Here is a 19,071-nt window from a genome sequence, read left to right as displayed (position 1 = left end):
CAAACATAGCTAAGGAACAGGAATCTTTTAAAAAGTCGAGCAACTTTATCAGCGTAAGCTCTAAGCCCAACATCCTTTAAGATTCGGTGTCAGCTTAAGTATAATACATAAATAGTTATTTTATGCTTACTGATAGTATCTACCCAATAAATACGCTAAATTTTAATAGATCATGTAAATATTCCGCGCCTTCGCATACGTAAACACTTTCCGTCTTCACGTCATATCCTTGGCTTACGTTAATGTCATACTGCCTTACGTTATTTCCTGTACTGCTTGCGTCAAACTTGGTATTTTCAGGATTTTACGCAATTTGAAAATTGAGTTTGAGTATTTTCGTGTTGCTACAAGGACGGTAACACAGATAAATTTTAGCACTAGTTGGTATTGCTCGGACGTTCGTTAAAAACCGTTGAAAATATCAAATAAATCCTGTGTGACTAGCAACAAATAGTAGTTAACAGTGCAGTTAAAAGTGCATATTGACGCTAGCAACATGTATTTTTTGGCAGTGCTTGCGTTCATTGGAAATGCCAAAGGTAAAAGGACATAGTGAAAACTGAAAAAAACTTAATACACACACACGCATAGAGCATAGAGCAAATCCTTCCTATGCTAAAGAGGGCAGCTAAGTGAAAATTTATATATTTATTTTTCCTCATTCGCAGCATTTACAAACGAAATACAATGTAGTCAAATACACACATACGCATTAAATGCGGGCTTGAAGGGAAAATTGTGATATTTTTTTCTCAAGCAAAATCAATTTCAACTGCTGTTCTCTTTATACAATAACTGTAATATGGTCCATGGCCACAGCAGAGTTTCACAATTTATGGGACACGGGGCACACATATACAAATACACATACACACGCATATATACATATACACGCATACACTTGCACTGCGCTCTTTTTCTCAGGCAGAAACTCCTGCAAAATTGTGAAGGAGGGGGGGCATAACAGTTTTCCACTGGGCCCTGCGAAGGATGTGGCGTGCAAAATTTTGCGTTAGTGCCCATTCCGCTCTCACTTTCTCTCTCGCTCTCGTTCTCCCTCGCTCGCTTGCGCTCTGTCTACATGTATGTGTGTGTGTGTGTGTGTGTGTGTGTGTGGGTGGTTGTTTTGGGTGGTGTGTATGGTGTTTATTTTTGCATGTATGTATACTCTACTGTGTGTTTGACTGTGTGCGTGTGGAGCCGTTTTGGGTGTGTGTAGCTTGTGTGTGTATATGTGTGTGTGTATATGTGTGTGTGTATATGTGTGTGTGTATGTGTGTATCGCAAAAATTTCACTTGGAAACTCGCATGAAAGGCATTATTTTTTTTCCTCCATTTTTTGCGGGGGCGTAGAGAGGACGCTGTTTGCCATTTTCGCTCGTGTGTTTCCTGCCCAGCCGTTCGCACTCGTGTTTTGTTCCGTTAGCCAACACTCGTGTCGTGCACTGCATGTTATTGCAGCACCGAAAATATGCCCCTCCCCCTCCACCCTTTCCTTTCCCTTCTCTGTGCTTCCCTCCCATTTATCTGGCCTGCCTCACTCTGCAAACGCTGGATATATTTGTTTTTAATTTGAATTTCCTTTTTGCTGTTTAGCATTTAAATTATCTTGAAAAGTAATGCGTTTGCATTTAATTTTATTCAAGTGATAAATGTTATGGCCATGTTTTTGTATACATGTGTGTGCGTGTGTGTCTACTTTGTGTTTCTGTGTGTGTGTGTTTTGGTGGATGGTGTGGGGGGGGGGGGCGGGGGGCGGGGGTACAGCACCTGCTGCATTTTGTGTATGTGTGTGTGTGTGCGCGTTGGTATTTGGGCGAAAAAAAACTGTAACTGTTAAATCAGCAGGCATTGCGAAACTTGGTCAAGTGTATCAAAATAAATAATCGTACAGTTGTTCCAGAACTAGTATGCTTAAATGTATTCAAAAATGTATCTTTTTATACTTTTATTTGAACTTTTGTTGAAGTATCTGTGACACACTTATTTTCACGATGTAGAACTTTTGAGTTATATTTAATATACAAACATTTCTCATGGTTTTTGACAGATAAACTGCCTTTAAATATTTTTAATTGTTGTTTGTATAATATACAAAATTATTATACAATTCATAAGATGTCTGTAGCACAAAAATATATTTTGTTCATTTTGTTAAGTGCATTAATTAATTACTTTTGATAATAATATCAATTGTAATATTAAAAATTAAATTTGAAATTGAAATTAAAGGCGTCGTAGTACACGTTAAATTGTTTTACCTTTTTTTTTATATTATTATTTGTTGAAACTTTTAATTTATAAAGGCTACCACATATCAAAGTGAAAGTCAAATTTAGTCTAAAATCGAGTTTACAAATATTTCAATACACTTTGAAGCTTTTCATTTGTTATAAGCCTTGTTTTTTTTATTTATATTTTTGTGAGAAGTTGTTAAGATTTTCGATAACACTGCGCATATAGCTTTATAGAAAAATATAAAAATATAAGTTTTACACATGCAGTTGACTGCTGAATTTAGTCTGGCTGACTTCAAATTTAAACATAGCAATTATAATATTATATTATAACAATTATAAATATCCATTTAAATAGTTGCCCGTAAATTTATATTGGTTTGAAATCAACGTTTGTTTTCCGCTTTATTTTTTTTGGTACACTAGATGGCAATGCGGTGAGCTCGAGCCTCATACAGGGTGGCCACTGCCGGGACTACAATGGCAAGCTGTATGAGACGGGCATGCATTACATGCCCGGACCAGACTCGTGCCGTCTGTGCATCTGCGACAGCGGCCTGCCCAAGGCCTGTAAAATGGTGTTGTGCGAGGCGTTTAGCAAGTGCAAGTCCTTCCAGACTGTTGGCAGTGGCAACAATTGCTGTGAGGTCATCTGTTTGGACGATCAGTTCAGCGATGGCAGCACCGACTTTGGCATTTGACTGGTGGCCAGTGGCATAACGGCCACTCTCTCCTTATCCTTGCTCTTCTTCCTGGTGAATCGCTTGAGGCAGCGTAAAATGCGAGCACGCGAGAATCGTCAGAATGCGGAGGATCAGCGCAGCATTGTGGGCAGCATTGGGTGAGTTCCAAATTTGAAAATCACATTCGAATTTATATTTATAGAAGTTGATATGTATTTCAGTTATATTGCTGGCAACATGGGCTATATGGAGGGCAATCTAAGTGCTATGGATTACTCGTATGGTGGTGCCACAACGCATTATCCACTCTGGAAGCCACCCAGCGGCTATTTTCCACGCGGCGAGGCACCGCCACCCTATGAGGAGGCTGTGGCCATATCACAGGCGGAGGCCCTAAGCGCACAGTGCACTGTCACCTTGCCGAGTCATGTGCAGCGGCAGACTGTGGCCAGTGTCAGTCAGCAGCAGCAGCAGGTGCAACAGCAGCAGCAACAGCAACAGCAACAGCAACAACAACAACAGCAGCAGCAGCAACAACAATTGCAGCAGCAGCATTTGCAACAACATACGCTGCAGTTGCACACACAGCCACAACAGCATCCGCATCCACATGCCTACACGCAGCAACTGGTGCCAGTTGCCACATCTCATACACACGCACACGCACACCAATTGAACGCTGCCGCTGTGGCAGCTGCTGCTGCTGCCGCTGCACAGTCGAATCAATATACGCAAAGCACCACAAATCTGATCAATATAAACATCAACAGTGGCGGCGTTACCACAATAGCAACTGGCGAGAATCATCAGCCGCCCTATAGTTTACAGAGCGAGCAGCAGCAACACCTCCAGCAGCAGCAGCAACAACAGCAGCAGCAGCATGTCTTGGAGCATCAGCAGCAACAGTTGCAGCAATTGCCGGCAGCAACGCCCAGCAATTCGATTTGTGTACAAGCGATGCCCACGCCCAAGCCGATTGTCAGCGAGTGCAGCTATAAGAATTGTCATCTGAATATTAGCGCCAGTGTGACGACAGCTGCAGCTGCAGCGGGCAGCGTATCCAACTCGTTGGCGTATGCAGCAGCGCGACGTACGCCACGCGGCTCACAGGAGCTGTTGCAACAGCAGCCGCCACTGCCGCAACAACAGCAATATCTAACCGTAGCCGATGTGGAGATCAATGCGAGTGCCAGTGCCGCCAGCTATCATTCACTGCCAGCGTCGGCCGAGCTGCTGGCCACGCCCACTCACCACATGACGCAGCAACATCAACAGCAACATCAGCAGCAACAGTTGCTGGCCGCAGCCTTGTCCACTCCGGCCATAGATATGCTGCCATCAATGGAAATAGCAACGATAACAACAGCGCCCAGCAACACAACAACAGATTCGGTGACTCAAACGCTGCCAATGCCGATGCATGCAGCACTTAAATCCCAACAACAACAACAGCAACAACAACAATCGCAGCATGGCAGCAAAACGCCATCGAGTTCGCGTCGCTATCATCGCACCATACCACGCTACTTTGCCGTCGCCGATCCGCTGCAAGTTGTCAGTGTGAAGCCCAAGTCCAGCTCCAGTTCCAGCACTAGCTCCTCGGATGCCAACAAGACCAGCAAGAAACCAATGTGCCAGTGCCCGATACAGCATGTACCCATGTCCTATATGGGCAGCAATGCCAATGCCAATGCAAATGCTTTCCTCAGCGGCGCAGGCAAACTGTTCGCCTCCACGGGCAGCAATCCATGTGCACTCTCACCCGGCGCTGGCACCCGAAATGCCTCCACATTGGCCTATGGTCAGCGCGCCAAATCGTCGACAAATCTGCAGCAACAGCAGCAGCAGCAGCAGCAACAGCTCGGACAGGAGCTGCTCAATGGTGGACGTAATCCATGTGCTCATGAGCCAAAGATTGCCACCATTTCGAAACAGGTGGGCGATGAGCTGCAGCCACATCCATCGCATGCTGGGGGCAATGTATCGGCAATAACTCCGCCGCCGCCGTTGCAGCATCATGAGGATGTCAGTGCGCCGCCCATTGTGCTCGGCCGTGTGCAGAAGCGTTCCAGCAGTTCGAGCAGCGCTGCTGAACGCGCACGGAGCAGCAGCAGCAGCGGCGGCGGACGCAGTGCCTCGAGCAGTGCTGCTGCTGCCCAAGGCGGCGTCGATGTGCTCTCCAGCGCCTATTTGAATCGAAAGGTGAGTTCGAAATGTAAGTAATCCCCATGAGAATGCTTAACTCTGGTCCCTCACGTGGCAATTCTATAAATCATAGCATTTAGCATATAGATGTTTTCAGTTCATAAAAATCAGACAGTAAAATACAATAAGATATTCCCTAAACTATAATCTGCTATTCATTGCTTACTCACGTCCATTTTCCCCTCCGATTTATTTGTAATATTTAAGTTTACTTTGTGACGCACTCAAAAAATAGTTATTTTGGTTACATTTCTTAAAGATCAGATTTACAAAAATTATTTACTACTATAAATATTTGAGTGCTTTCTTCAAAATTGTTCATCATTTTCTGCAGACAAAAAACTATCGAATTTTCCAAATAGCGTTGTATAGCTTAATAAATACCGTTGTATAGCTTAATAAAATGATTTAGAATTCGATTAGAATCATTTTTGAAAATGAGACATAAGCCGATTTGAGTGACACTTTTCAAAGCATCATCCTTAATTAATGTTAGGTTACTATCGCATATATATTTTCTGCTATAATAGACGTTCAAAAATGTATAATAATTGATATATTTTACAGAACAGAATTATTAACATATTTAAAGAAAAGAACGGCATTAAAATGATCCAAATTCCAATTATAAATTTTCTAGTTATCATTTGTTTTCATGCTCCATGATAAAAAAGCTTATTTGCCATTTGACTTTTTGCTAATCGACGTTAGCGCTCTTTACAGGTTGATGCCTACTTGAGTTTGACGCAGAAACATCAGCCACATTTCTATAACCAGCAAGAACAACAGCAGCAACCACAGCAACAACACAACGATCAAAGCAACCCACAATTACCACCGAAACTTTATAAAAGCCTAACGAATTTAAAAACAGCCACAACAACAACAGCAACCAACAGCAGCAGCAACAGCAACAACAATGCTGTGGCCACAATTTATACGCTGAGCAAATCCACAAACAGCAGCATGCATCAGCGTAAGGAGCAAACGCCCACATTGACCCTGCCCCCCGCCAGTCCGTCGGCCAGTTGCAGCGAGAAGTCGGCAGGTGGCAAAATAAACTCGAGTACATTTTATCCGCTCGCCAATAATCATGTGACCTATACGCTGCCCAAGCACATTAGCGGCAAGATCTCGCTGAATAGCACCATCAAGAGCGTTGTCAGCAAGGTGCCCTCGGTGATTAGCATACCCCCGGTGGAAAACAACAACGAGAAGGCGGCTGCAGTTAGCAAAAGCACCACACTGCCAAAAATACTGCGCGTGAAACGGGAGTCAGCCGCTGCAGCTGCAGTAGCAGCATCAAGTGGAGCACCCACAAATAGCACTCTGGCCATTGCCCATTGCCAGATGCCCAGCTATCCGCAGCTGACGGCCAAGGTGCAGAGAGGACGTAGTGTCACGCCCGGCAAGCAGCTACCCGTGTGCACCACATCGAAGAACTGTTTGAATCCTAACGAGCACTTCTTACCCAACGACACCAGTCTGGATGATGACTATCTGAGTGAATGCGAGAACTGTAAAATTGCCCAGAGTGCCAAATACTATCTGGATGCTGAGCTAAACGGTGGTGGTGCATCCTCTCTAACGCCACAAGAGACCATGACGCTGCAGCGCAAATCGCTGGAGGAGACCAAAGAGGAGCCCCACGACAGCTACTACCGCAGCTCGCACACGCTGCCCAGCAATGCCAAAAAGCATGGGTGTGTATCTTTAGTTGAAATCACATAGCTCTACACATTTTTTATTTTATTTAATGTTTTTTTATTTAGTATAAAACTTTTTTTAACTTGCAACTAAATTCCAATTCAATCTAATTGTGTTCCATTTAATACAAAATGTTGAATCAATTTTAAGGAAATATCAATTTTGTTTTTTAAGTTTAAAATCTTGTTAAAAACAAATTTAGTCAATTTAATATAAAAATAGTTTAAACTATGTACTAATTGCTACTGATTTAAAATCTTAAAGGCTTAAGTAGTATTTAATTATAAAATATTTAATTTCTATGGAAGACTTAATTTAAATTTACCATCAAGTGATATTAATTTAATTGCATCCATATATCTAATTTAAATTATTTAAACATCTAATTGGACTATGGCTTAGTTTAAAATCTTTTTATCTGTTTAAATAAATAAGTTAAATCACCAATTAATACCTGAGATTTCCTTACAGTGTCAGCAAAAATAACAATCGCGAGGCGTGGCAATTCTCAACGATACCCGCAGCCAGTTCTTCAGATGAGGATGTCAACGAATGAGATATGAGCCATTTTCTTTAAGATGCCACACCAAACCCTCAAATGCCAAAATTGTGCATCATAAAGAAAACGTAGGCTTCTATATATTTCCAACACACGCACATCCCAAAATTGGCATATATACATATGTATATGTAATTTATATATATATATATATAGATAAAACCTGATTAACTAATTCGAAAATATATGTAAAAAAAAAGATGTGTTAAAACTAAGTATACTTATAATATATCTGTATGTACTTACAAATTAACCTAACAACACAGAACTAGATATTATATATATATAGTAGTTATGATAAACAGCATTGGCAAGAAAAATTTGCTTAATTCAGCACATGTGTACGTATAATGGTATCTATGTAATTAAATCAAATTGTATGATATTTACAGTGTTGCAAAAGTATTGAAACCGTTAGAGAAAAACTCAAAATTGTTAAAGATTTCGATATGTTACAAAAAAAAGTTTAAAAAAAGACAGATTTTATAACAAAGTCGATCTCACTGGAGGAGCTGCTTATAATATGAATGTAATTTGAATCTGTCAACTTACAATAGATATATAGACTATTCATTTATATGTACTTTTAGGTAGCCAGTTGAAATAAAAAAAAAAACGAACTCCAATTTTGCCAATGTTAACTGTCAATAGATTGTATTATGTATGTACGATAATATAACTTTTACATGTATGTAAGCTGACCAAGTTAAAGTGTCATTTCCCCCAAGCACAAATCGAAATGAATTGACATTCATGAATACGGAATACACTCACAACCACACAAACTTTAAATGTAAATGTCAATACCATATAAATGTACACAACTATGTAAAAACTTAAGAAAATAGCTAAAGAAGCAGAATTAGTTAAAAAACGATAATTTTATGTGTTATAAAATAAGTATACGCAAGGATAACCAACAGCACTTTGAGGTGTTCAATGTATGTAAGTCTTTAAATAAATATATATACATATTATTAGATTGATTTCTTGTTAAAGGAATAATACTAATGTACTTGTTATATGTATATGTATAAAATGGTATTCTTCTTTTTGTGTGTTTTACGAAATCAATTCAATATTATTTATTAGGAATATGTAATACCACACAGACTTATGACAAATATTCAAAACAAATGTTGCACACGTAATGGACGCATTGTTCTTAAGTGCGTCTTGCATTTTTATCTGTTAAGAAACGCATACATATTCAAATGTAACTAAATAAGTTACATTGAAATATGGTATATATATAATTAAAAACAAAATAGCAAAGCAGCAAAATTAGGTTCTCAAATGTTCTCCAAAGCTGTCGCTTAGGTCGCTTATTTTAAGTAAGAGATCCTTTTTTTTAACAATTAAAAAAACAAAAAAAAAAATGAAAACTGAAGTTTTGGTATTAGGCTAAGCTTCACATAGAAATGCCAAAGAAATAACAAGGAAACGCAAACATCAAATTACTCTTAACTGTTATTTGAGTTGCTTTTAAATTATTGGTCACTTTTTTGTACAAAATCCTTTGTTGTAAAAGAGCTTTGAACTTTGAACTAATAGGTATTATCAGTTATATGGAATGCATAGCGAAAATGTCTAAGCGCATTCGGGAAAAGTCTGCTCATAATTGTATAATTGTGTTCAAAAGTCACTCAATTTTATAGAATATTAATTGTACAATTTAATATACATTCTACTATGTATTTGCATTGGTTCGAAATGTGTTCAGCAAAACTACAAGAAAGATTTCCTGATATAAAATGCTCAAAGCGTACTTGACCACAACGCAAGACGTGTTCTTCCTAAAGATGGAAGATATTTGAAGAAAAGTATTACAAACAATTACTCAATCTCAATAGTATTTAATTAAACAACGTTTTCAGCAAATTAATAACAAACACAACGTATCTATGTGAATCGCGACTAAGTACGAATTTTTATTAATTAAGCTAATTAATATTGAAATAATTTCAGTAAACCAAAATAAAAAAGCAAACAAAAAACAGAAAACATACAATACATAGTAGTTTACAACTAAATTAGTGTGCGCTAGGTAATAAATCAAGTACGATACAAAATTAAAAATAAAAAAAGAATGTTTCAAAATATGTAATTTAACAAATTATAAATGATCATGTTTCAAAAACGATAATGTGAACTTTGTAATAATAATGCTTAAACAAATAAAAAGATCTATAATGAAAAGTTGATGAACTGTTGAAGTTTTTCTGTTTACATTTTTGGGGTACAAATACTATATTCATTTTCAAATAGTTCCTCCAACCCACGCATGAAAACAACGGTATATTGTAGTTTTAAATGTAAAAATGCATACCATTTTTTACTTTCTTTTTGTATTTAAATCATAAAAACAATTTTACGATATATCAGATTTGTTTTTGTTTTGTTTGCAGTTTGTTTTTATAAAATATGTATGGTATAACCTATTAGTTTCTTGTAATGCTTGGATTTGCTATATTTGCATAACATTTCGCAGCAAAATTCTTTTATATACATACAAAATTAAATAATTTAAGGTATGTATGCATTAATATTTTCAGTGGTTCTCTTTTTCTTTCTATTTCGTATTTTGTTTGTTTTGCTATAAACGGACGTGAAGGAGGACGACGACGCGGAATTTGAAGATGATGAGGAGGAGACGTTGTATCGAATAAGAACAAAATCAGCAATTTGGCCAAACGATAGAATCGTTTGCGATCTTGTGTATATATATATATATACCCACACACACACTTTTGAAACGCTTAGATTGAATATTGAATTCGGAGCGGGTCTGGTAGCTTATCGGTCCTTGGTCCCTGCTTACTTCTTAGCTGGCTGACTATCCAAAACGGGCGTAATTGTCTTGCCACCAAAGATCTGTCCCCAGCCAATCAAACTGTAAAAGGATTAATTAATTTCGTTCAATATTTTGCCAGCTTAATAGTTAGTATTAATAGCAACTACAAACATTTGCTAGTCACTTACCGCCAATGATTCTCCACACGTCTGCTAAGTGCAATCTTTTCACCCTTTTCCGTGCAAACGGGCGTTGTGAGCAGAATCTTGGCCAGATCACCTTTGGTGGCCGAGATGCGCCCGCCAGTGCTGAGTGATCCAATATTGACCAGCAAGATTTCGTTACGTTGCAGCTTCTCCACACGTGCGGCCTTCTTGTCACCATCGGTGCGCACACCGAGCAATCGACGCAGCAGGTAATATGAAATTTCCAGCTCAATGTAAATGTCGGGTAAATTGCCAACGGCGCCGAGCACCTGACCAACCAAACGATCGGCACGGCAGAGTGTGGGATCAATTTTGGTGCCCACACCAATCAAGCCGCCGGGAACTGCATACTGTAGCTCATTCTGTTCGGCAAACAGTGAGACGATGCGCGAGAAAATGGGACGGCAAGTGATGTTGCCATCGCTGTCCTTGGTGACAACACCAGGACGCACCTCAATCTCCTGACCAACTTTGAGCACACCGCTCAATATGGAGCCGCCGGCAACGCCACCCTTGAGATCCTGCACCTCACAGCCAGGTTTGTTCACATCGAAGGATCGTATGACAATTAAACGGGGCGGCGTATTGAAATCACGCTGCGGCACAGGAATCTTGTTAACAATGTACTCGCAGAGTACGTCGATGTTGTACTTCAGCTGTGCCGAAATTGGAATTATCGGAGCACCCTCGGCGACGGTGCCCTGCACAAACTTTGTGATCTCCTCGTACTGCTCCTTGGCCTGACTCTCCTTAACCAAATCGATCTTATTTTGCAATATCAAAATCTGTTTCAGTTTCATAATCTCAATGGCAGCCAAATGCTCTGAGGTTTGTGGTTGTGGACACGACTCGTTACCTTTAAGAAAACGAATATACAATGTTAGTAATTTTAAGATTTTGTATTAATCACTCAATCATCACCGGCAATAAGCAGCAGTGCAGCATCCATCACAGCGGCGCCGTTTAACATGGTTGCCATAAGAATGTCGTGACCGGGGCAATCGACGAAGCTCACGTGACGCACTAATCTGAAGCGACCGGAGCAGGCGAGACGTGCACATGGCATGCTGTCATCCTTGCTTGAGCCATCCGATACAAAGCTGGCCGGGCGTGGGCACTTGGGATTATCGCACTTATAGATTTTTGCATTGGCATATCCTGAAATGCAAAGATTTGTTAGCAAAAGTCAAATTTAAGATTTTATCAATATTAAATTAGCAGTTAACAGCAAAAATAATTTCGTGCTGTTTACAGTGATACCAATTACAAATTATTTAAATCAAATCTGATCAAATTGACAATAGAGACTGGAAACAGACTCTGCTTAATATGCCTGAACCAGTTAAGATAAAAGTTACACATTTTTTGCAATATTTTTATTTATTTTATAATCGACATAAATTGGACATTATAAATACACAATTTACATATAGAGCATACACATATAAATATTCATATAATTATATGCAATCAAACATAATGGGACAAATTTAAAATTCAATGAAATGCAGAGAGCAATTTCAATAAGCTCTTAATTCAAATGTATAATACTTTGGCAAAAAAAAAGGAAAACTATAAAACGATAAGAGATAATACACAGATACACAAAACTTGCTTTTCTCCGTTGCAAAAATTTTTAGGAATTCTATAATTAACAATAAACAGAACATATTTTGTTCAATGTTTTATTTATTCTTTGTCTGTTGTTCAAGTTGGGTCAAGTTTATTATCGGTTAAGAGTCTAACTATAATTCAGCATTTTAATTAATATTGAACACACATGCGATAAACGATTATGACATTGCTTGTGTGACGTCGTCTAGAAGAGCACCTTGCGGCAATTGTCGACGCCACAGCGACATTCAACGCGGGCTGCTGTCGATAGATTCTCATAGGGTACATTGTCGCTATCAGCGCGTATGTAATCAAAGCTGAGCTCCTCGCCAGGTTTAATTTGGCGCAGCGTAAAGAATACTAAATGCGGCAGTGCAACGTTCAGATGCTCAATCCAGCAGGGAAACACAGCCAAATTGGGATTGCACGAATGATTGATAAAGTGCGAAACGTTGCCATAATTAGCCGCATCAATGGTATATTCACTCTCCGCAGTCGCATTGTAATCCAGATCAAAGAGATACGTGCGTCCCCTATCGTCGTAGACCTTGCCGCGCTCATTCGCCTCATCGGTGGTGATGATCTCGCCAACATATTCGCACACAAACTCGCCCTTGCGCAGCAGCTGGGGTGTGCGTACACCCCAGCCCCTTCCGTTGCTCGTCTTGAACAATTCCAGCGGATGCTTGCGTCCGTGTTGCACTAATCGATTTGTGCAGCTGGCATCACATTTACAGCGAGCATTGCACTCATATATGGCACTGCCCTGAGGTAGACGCAAGCGTCGCGTTGTCCGATCGTAAGCAAACAGCTCGCCGGCGAGACGGGAACAGCAGCTACTCCTGCAGTTGCACTCTACTGAACAAGTGCAGCCGACAATGGGCGGCCCAGGCCGTGGCACCAGAGCGCCCAATATGTTCTTTTGTATGTAGACGAAACTTGCATCGATGGTGTCCAGATCAACATCGTTGCGCACACGAATGGGCGGTGCTGGCATCTCGATGCTGTTCATGCGGCTCTCGAATTCAGCCAGCTGCAGCAGCTGCTTACGACGCGCATGGTGGCAATGTTGGAGTTGAAGGCGTCGCAGTGCCCGCTTGCCAATGCGTTCCGGTTCGCGTTGACTGCGACTGCCAGCCGCAACGTACTGGGCCAGCAGTATTAAATCTAAATGCAAGGGCAAGGGCTCATAGTTATCCACATCCTGCTTGAGGTTAATGCTGCTTAAATCAAGTGGAGGACTATTGGCCAATTGTGTCTCCAGCTTGCCCACAATTTCGTCAATATACACTTTATAAAAGTGGGTTTGGCGGTCAACAAAATGCTCGAGTTGAACGCAATCGGAGAGATTAACAAAATCTTCCCAGGTGTTCAGGCTGCTGTCAAAGCCCAACCACTTGACAAAGAAAACGGGCTCGTAATTCACAACTTCGACGCATTGAATGTGCTCCACGACGTGCTCGCCTTTTGGCTTCTTGATCGGCACACCCTCATTGTTTTTGGAGATCTTCAGAACGGGCAATTGTATATCGGGGATAGATCGGGTACTGCGTCGTCGCTTCAGAGTATTATTTTGCATACCACCGGCAGCTGGAATGCGTTGTGATCCCAGAATAGCATCGTGTTCGTCCGAGCCCAAAACACTGCCATAACCGCTACTCTGGCTGGGACTGAGCGAGCTCTGGCTGCAACTGCGCCTAGGTCTTGTGTGATGTGCGAATAAATGGCTGTGGGAAGAAGACGGCTGTGGCAACAAGTCCATGCGGCTGCTTCCTTGGCATTGCTTTTGCTGTTTTTGCCTGCGCTGGGCAAGGCCTTTGAGCAGTCGACGCTGCTTCATTTCGTAGGCAATGCGCTTCTGCTTGGAGTGCACAAGCTTTTGGATTTTCGATTCGCTTAAGCGTTCTGCAAATGACAATTTTGGGTTTTGATTTTTTTTGTGGTTTAACGCGCGTCGTTGTGCAAACGAAAATCGAAAAGAAGAAGAAAAAGATGATCTGAATTAATTAAATTGCTGGATTATCAAAAATCAATGAAATTAAATTTTGCAAAAGCTTTAACAAACTAACAAATCTTACGCAATCAAAAAGTGTACAGAATTAAGACACAATTTAAGAAAATAATTATTTAAATATTTTAAATAGCTAATCTAAACTACTAAAGGCGACGACACAATGCGTTTTTTTTTTTTCCTTTTGTTTGGTATTTTGGGAGTCTAAACCAGCAATTTAAGTTTTTACAGAAAATCATGTTTGTTTGTTTTTCAATCATTTACAGAACACTCAACACACACTTCGATCCAAAATGAAACGACACTTAAAACTAATTGTACACAAAAAAAAAAAACATAAAATACGCCGTTAAGTGGAAAATTTTTGGAATAATCTTCGTTTGAGCACCAAAATATACAATATGTCAAAAGCTTTGCTTCTTTGTTTTTCGTTTTTAAACAATTTGTTTTCGCTTTTAACAATTGCTAAATTCCAGCTTATTACATATTTGTTTGTTTAGTTTGGATATTATGATTAAAATAGTGTTCCTATGGCAGCTATATAATATAAAAGTTCGATCCTATCGCCCCCAATGTCTTGAGCGAAACGAGGACAAAAGACGGATATATACCCAGTTTCATTAAGATAGCCTTTAAGCTGAGGGAGTTATGCACATAAAAGATAAAAAATCGGGCAGACGGACATGAATATATCGACTCAGCTGGTGGTGCTGATAAAGAATATATATACTTTATAGGGTCGGAGACATTTCCTTAAATGCGTTCCAAACTTGAAAAAAATATGATAATACCACGGTAAAACATCAAAGAAAAAAAAAAACAAAACTTTAACAATATTTAAATGATTCTTTCCAGGTTTTACAATAAACTTATATCACAGCGAACTTTAAAAGGTAGTATGTATAATTTTATATTAACAAATTAAATTGCAAATAATTTAATGTCAGTTATATTCATTATTATTCATTTAAAAATAAATTGTTTTTTTTTTATATGTATAGATATAAATGGGGTTTTAATTAAACTTCAAGATCGGTATTTTGAATTTAGGTAAACACAGAAGACACTTTTTCAATTTTCTTGTCGATAATGAAAACTGATCTTTTGCGCTTTGTGCCGTCGTCAGCATTTTAGTTGTGTTTGTTTTTAGTATCTTATAAATATATGTTTTATTCGATATAAAACAATACGGTATTTGCCCATAGCTATAAAAGCCCATTTATTAAACTTATCAAATAACAATGACAAATGCAATATCTTAAGCTAGATTTTGGTGGAATGACACTCGGAATTTTGCAATTGTTTTTTTTATTTATAATCAGTAATGTTGAACAATGTGTCTTTCCAGCAGCGTTGAGAAAGAGACAGATATGTTTTAGAAGAACCACACTCACCGAGTTTAATTGTAATATTTCGTTCCAGTTCATTTTTAAAGCGGACAGTCTGCACTCCAGAAATGGCTTTGACGACGGTGGATTTGCCGTGGGCTACATGACCGATTGTGCCAATGTTGATTGTTGCCTGGCGCGAGATCACCTCCGCTGACAGAGGCGTCAGATTGCTGATTTCCTGTAAAATCACAAACAAATATAAAAAAAAAGAAAATATGTTAGTAAATAGACCACTTGGTGCACTTTTAAATTTTAACAAAAAAAATCACGCCCAAACCGCCAAACATGTACACACACACACACACACGTACAAACGGTACATGCCTATTTATGTGGCATGAGTGTGCGTAGAAAAAGCCGTACATTTTGAGGTTAGATTCAAATGTATATTGCATCAGCTTTTGTAGCAACAGTTGAGCCGCATAACTAATAAATGCATCAAAATGCGCTCAAAACATTGTCAAACACTTTGCAAACATATGCCAAATGGCGCACATTGCAGAAAATGCTAAATATGCTGGCAAATCGCAGCCGCTAACGCCACGTGCTGCATTCTTTTAGGGAGGCTTTTGCAGTCAGAGCACAACAACAATATCAAGTTGTTTGCCATGACAAAGTTTGTAAAATGCATTTTGCGTAGCTGTGCGAACAACGCAAACACTTTTTCAGAAAGAAATGGCCGCTTCGTGGCAGCTCCCCGTTGTTTTAGGTTGCGGCGTCCAAAAAGGAACGGCGAAGACGCGTATATTTGTCTGTCATCGATTCGATGATGATAAGTCCGGCGCACTCACCAAATTGCTAAGGTCCTGCTTTTGCAAATTTGTGTTCGCATTGACTTGAGCTTCAGCCGTGGCCATGTTTTTAATATTTTTAAAAACGCTTTTTATATAAAATTATAAAATTAATGGGCCAGCTCTTTTACACCTCGACATTAAATGTTGTCCGCGCGTGTTGTAAAGGACCGAAAATGCCTTGTAATTTATTAAGTGTTGTTAGCCGTCGCACACTAAATGAACTACTTTAGTTACGGAACCAGATCCAGAATTCAAAACTAAATATTTTCTACAATGTTATCGTTGCTAATTACATTGAAAATAATTTTTAATATGAGCAATCATAATATATTATTATTATATTATTTTAATAAATGCCTTTCTAGAAAATATATGAGATATATTTAAATTTAATTCAAGCATTGATGTTTTGTTGTCTCAAGCACCGATGCATCACTTTTGCAACCCTATCATATGTTGCCGTCAATGAGAAACTGCAAGTGAAAGAGTAATAAATATACGACATAATCTTAATCATTTTTAAAACGCATTTTAGAATAAAGTAACACTTTTCTTTAGAGTAACTCAATATTGATATTTCTCAAAATGAAAAATACATAATAGAAATATTTATTTGGAAAAATTGTTTTTGATCTGTAGACAACCCACAAACAGACGAAATGTTAATAATTAATCATTTGTGTTTGAATAAAGTACTATAAAAAATTAAACTATAAAAGTTATGAGAACATTTTATTTGAAAAACATCGAAAATGGCGATACTTAATCGATGTCTTATTCGAAAATCAGTAAAACAGTTCGAGGTCTCCAAACGTCGATTGTGCCTCCAGGTCTAATCCTGCTATTTGGTATATTGCCGATTGCAATATTCGGCCACACTCATCAGCAGAATTCGCAATCGCATCGAGCGGCGCGCATAGTGTCTAATAAATCGGCTTCTGCTCAACTGTACTAGATAAACTAATTGTAATTTACTATACATTGATCGAGAAATCTTAATTTTTACGTTATCACCGATATAAGCAGCATCATGTCGAGTGTGCCAAAGCGACAAAAATTGGATGCTGTCGCCGATGCAAATACTTCTGCCGGTCCCAATGAGGAGGAGTCTGAGGCGCTGGAACAAATCGATGCCTGTCAAAACGAGATTGACGCATTGAACGAGAAAGCCAGCGACGAGATCCTAAAAGTCGAGCAAAAATATAACAAACTACGCAAACCGTGCTACGAGAAGCGAAGCGAGCTCGTCAAGCGGATCCCCAATTTTTGGGTGACTGCCGTAAGTATTATATGTGTACATCAGTTCTCGTAAATGTTCTCAAACATGTGTAGAAAAGCAGCGGCATCTTTAACTGGCAATGATTTGCATGTTTTGCATTTAGCATTTGCAAAATTCTAATTTCTCTGTAAAGTATTTATTTTCTAGTGACACAATAGTAAAGCTAAAAACATTAATTGATTTTGTGTCTCTACTACATGTGCAAGAAAAATTTCTCTATTCGAGGAACTTTGTCGTTTGTTCTTTTTCATCTTGTTTTCTATGCATGCTGCCGCCACCGGTCGCACCGCTCTTTTTTTGTCTGCGTGTGCGTGTGCTCTGGTGTATGTACATGTGTGTGAGTGCCAATGTATCGATAAGTGTCTGCGTCTCAAGGCGCAAATTCTATGCTCTCTGTATGCTTTTAATTAATCTCTAAATTTTTTTTTGTGTATCAATATGCTAATATTTGCTTCTATAGTAATATTAATACATTTATATACACGTAAAAGCACATTTGTTGTATGCGACGCTGTCAGGTATCGTTATCGATAGCAAGCATGTATGCATATTTTGTCAGTCTGGCTAAGCCAACTTTTGAATTTGTACTAATTTGAGTTCCATTTTGTAGTTCATCAACCACCCGCAAGTATCTGACATTCTGGACGAAGAAGAAGAAGAGTGTCTGCATTCGTTAAACAAACTGGAGGTTGAGGAATTCGAGGATATTAAATCTGGATACCGCATAAATTTCCATTTCGATGAAAATTCTTATTTTGAAAACAAGATTCTCACCAAAGAGTTTCATTTGAATTCGGCGGGTAGGTGGATTTTTTCAATTTTGTTTTCCCATATTAATTGAATATATTATACACGCTCAGCTACCTCTGAAAATGGTGATTGGCCCGCGTCTACTAGCACGCCCATACAATGGAAGGAGGGAAAAAATCTACTTAAACAGTTGCTACAGAAACCTTATGGCAACAAGAAGAAAAGGAACTCTGATTACAAGACTTTCTTCGATTGGTTTTCGGACAATGCTGACCCCGTCAATGACGAGATTGCTGAACTGATAAAGGATGATCTTTGGCCAAATCCACTGCAGTATTATCTCGTACCTGATATTGAGGTGGAACCAGAGGAAGAGGATGAGAACGAAGACAACGAAGAGGAAGCATTTGAGGATGATGACGGTGAAGATGAGGGTGATGAAGACCTTGAGGATGAAGGTTAGTTTGCCCCAAGCATTAACTTTTATGACTACTAACAAATTTATGATTGCAGATGACAAGTAAATCCTTCAATCTATAATATATGAGCAATTTTAATTTTTCCAATTGAGTTCCCATAGTGCTAACCACTTAACTATTATTTTCGTATGGTTATGTAGGGATTCAATTAATGGAGCGTCAACATTATTTATGTTGCAACACAATTGCAAATACAATTTTTAGGCAGTTATACAGTTACGTCTTAAGTACAATCCCTATGTATTTCCGAAAAACCCATCTATTAAACAACAGATTTTTAAAATACATTTAAATAAAGGCGTAAATCTAAGAAATGTTTGTTTGAATTTTTCTCTTCCGAGCATTTTAGTGCTGCTGAAAAT

At 38.9% G+C, this 19,071-nt stretch overlaps 3 protein-coding genes across 4 annotated transcripts; 2 read left to right on the top strand and 1 right to left on the bottom strand.

The window, feature by feature from the left end:
* Positions 1–419: 419 nt before the first annotated feature.
* LOC6563467 (putative mediator of RNA polymerase II transcription subunit 26) lies at positions 420–7,498 on the top strand. The gene is given in 5 exon segments (XM_032736760.1): positions 420–539; positions 2,664–3,078; positions 3,142–5,122; positions 5,849–6,828; positions 7,304–7,498. Coding segments are annotated over 5 exon segments (3,504 nt in total). The 5' UTR covers positions 420–496; the 3' UTR covers positions 7,389–7,498.
* A 2,274-nt stretch (positions 7,499–9,772) lies between these two features.
* Positions 9,773–16,376, bottom strand: LOC6563468 (eukaryotic translation initiation factor 2 subunit 3). 2 transcript variants are annotated; one of them, XM_032736761.2, is made up of 5 exons: positions 16,199–16,376; positions 15,411–15,585; positions 11,313–11,549; positions 10,374–11,247; positions 9,773–10,284 (listed from the first exon to the last, which is right to left on the bottom strand). In XM_032736761.2, the coding sequence occupies exons 1-5, from the start codon at positions 16,262–16,264 to the stop codon at positions 10,209–10,211; spliced, it is 1,428 nt and encodes a 475-aa protein (XP_032592652.1). In that variant the 5' UTR covers positions 16,265–16,376; the 3' UTR covers positions 9,773–10,208. The 2 variants fall into 2 exon arrangements, with proteins under 2 accessions (XP_032592652.1, XP_032592653.1); XM_032736762.2 differs by lacking the exons at positions 9,773–10,284; positions 10,374–11,247; positions 11,313–11,549 and adding an exon at positions 11,759–13,910 and having other exon boundaries at positions 16,199–16,363.
* Positions 16,377–17,081: 705 nt separating this feature from the next.
* On the top strand, positions 17,082–18,996 carry LOC6563469 (protein SET). Its single transcript, XM_001989495.2, has 5 exons — positions 17,082–17,167; positions 17,228–17,480; positions 18,091–18,280; positions 18,341–18,688; positions 18,744–18,996. Exons 2-5 carry the CDS (start codon positions 17,232–17,234, stop codon positions 18,752–18,754), a joined length of 798 nt encoding a protein of 265 aa, XP_001989531.1. The 5' UTR covers positions 17,082–17,167; positions 17,228–17,231; the 3' UTR covers positions 18,755–18,996.
* Positions 18,997–19,071: the final 75 nt, after the last annotated feature.

Source organism: Drosophila grimshawi, unplaced genomic scaffold, assembly GCF_018153295.1.
Source record: "Drosophila grimshawi isolate 15287-2541.00 unplaced genomic scaffold, ASM1815329v1 contig_311, whole genome shotgun sequence".
Taxonomy (NCBI): Eukaryota; Metazoa; Arthropoda; class Insecta; order Diptera; family Drosophilidae; genus Drosophila; species Drosophila grimshawi.
Note: the sequence above shows the minus strand (reverse complement) of the source record. Positions and strands in the feature narration are given on the sequence as shown.

What these genes read in the sequence shown, in the direction of transcription:
- LOC6563469 (XM_001989495.2), top strand. Translation starts at nt 17,232, where the DNA reads ATGTCGAGTGTGCCAAAGCGACAAAAATTGGATGCTGTCGCCGATGCA. An exon ending in CCAATTTTTGGGTGACTGCC is followed by an intron (nt 17,481 to 18,090) that starts GTAAGTATTATA and finishes TCCATTTTGTAG; the next exon opens with TTCATCAACCACCCGCAAGT. An exon ending in GTTTCATTTGAATTCGGCGG is followed by an intron (nt 18,281 to 18,340) that starts GTAGGTGGATTT and finishes ATACACGCTCAG; the next exon opens with CTACCTCTGAAAATGGTGAT.
- LOC6563468 (XM_032736762.2), bottom strand. Translation starts at nt 16,264, where the DNA reads ATGGCCACGGCTGAAGCTCAAGTCAATGCGAACACAAATTTGCAAAAG. An exon ending in AGCAGGACCTTAGCAATTTG is followed by an intron (nt 15,586 to 16,198) that starts GTGAGTGCGCCG and finishes GTGATTTTACAG; the next exon opens with GAAATCAGCAATCTGACGCC. An exon ending in AAATATTACAATTAAACTCG is followed by an intron (nt 13,911 to 15,410) that starts GTGAGTGTGGTT and finishes TGTCATTTGCAG; the next exon opens with AACGCTTAAGCGAATCGAAA.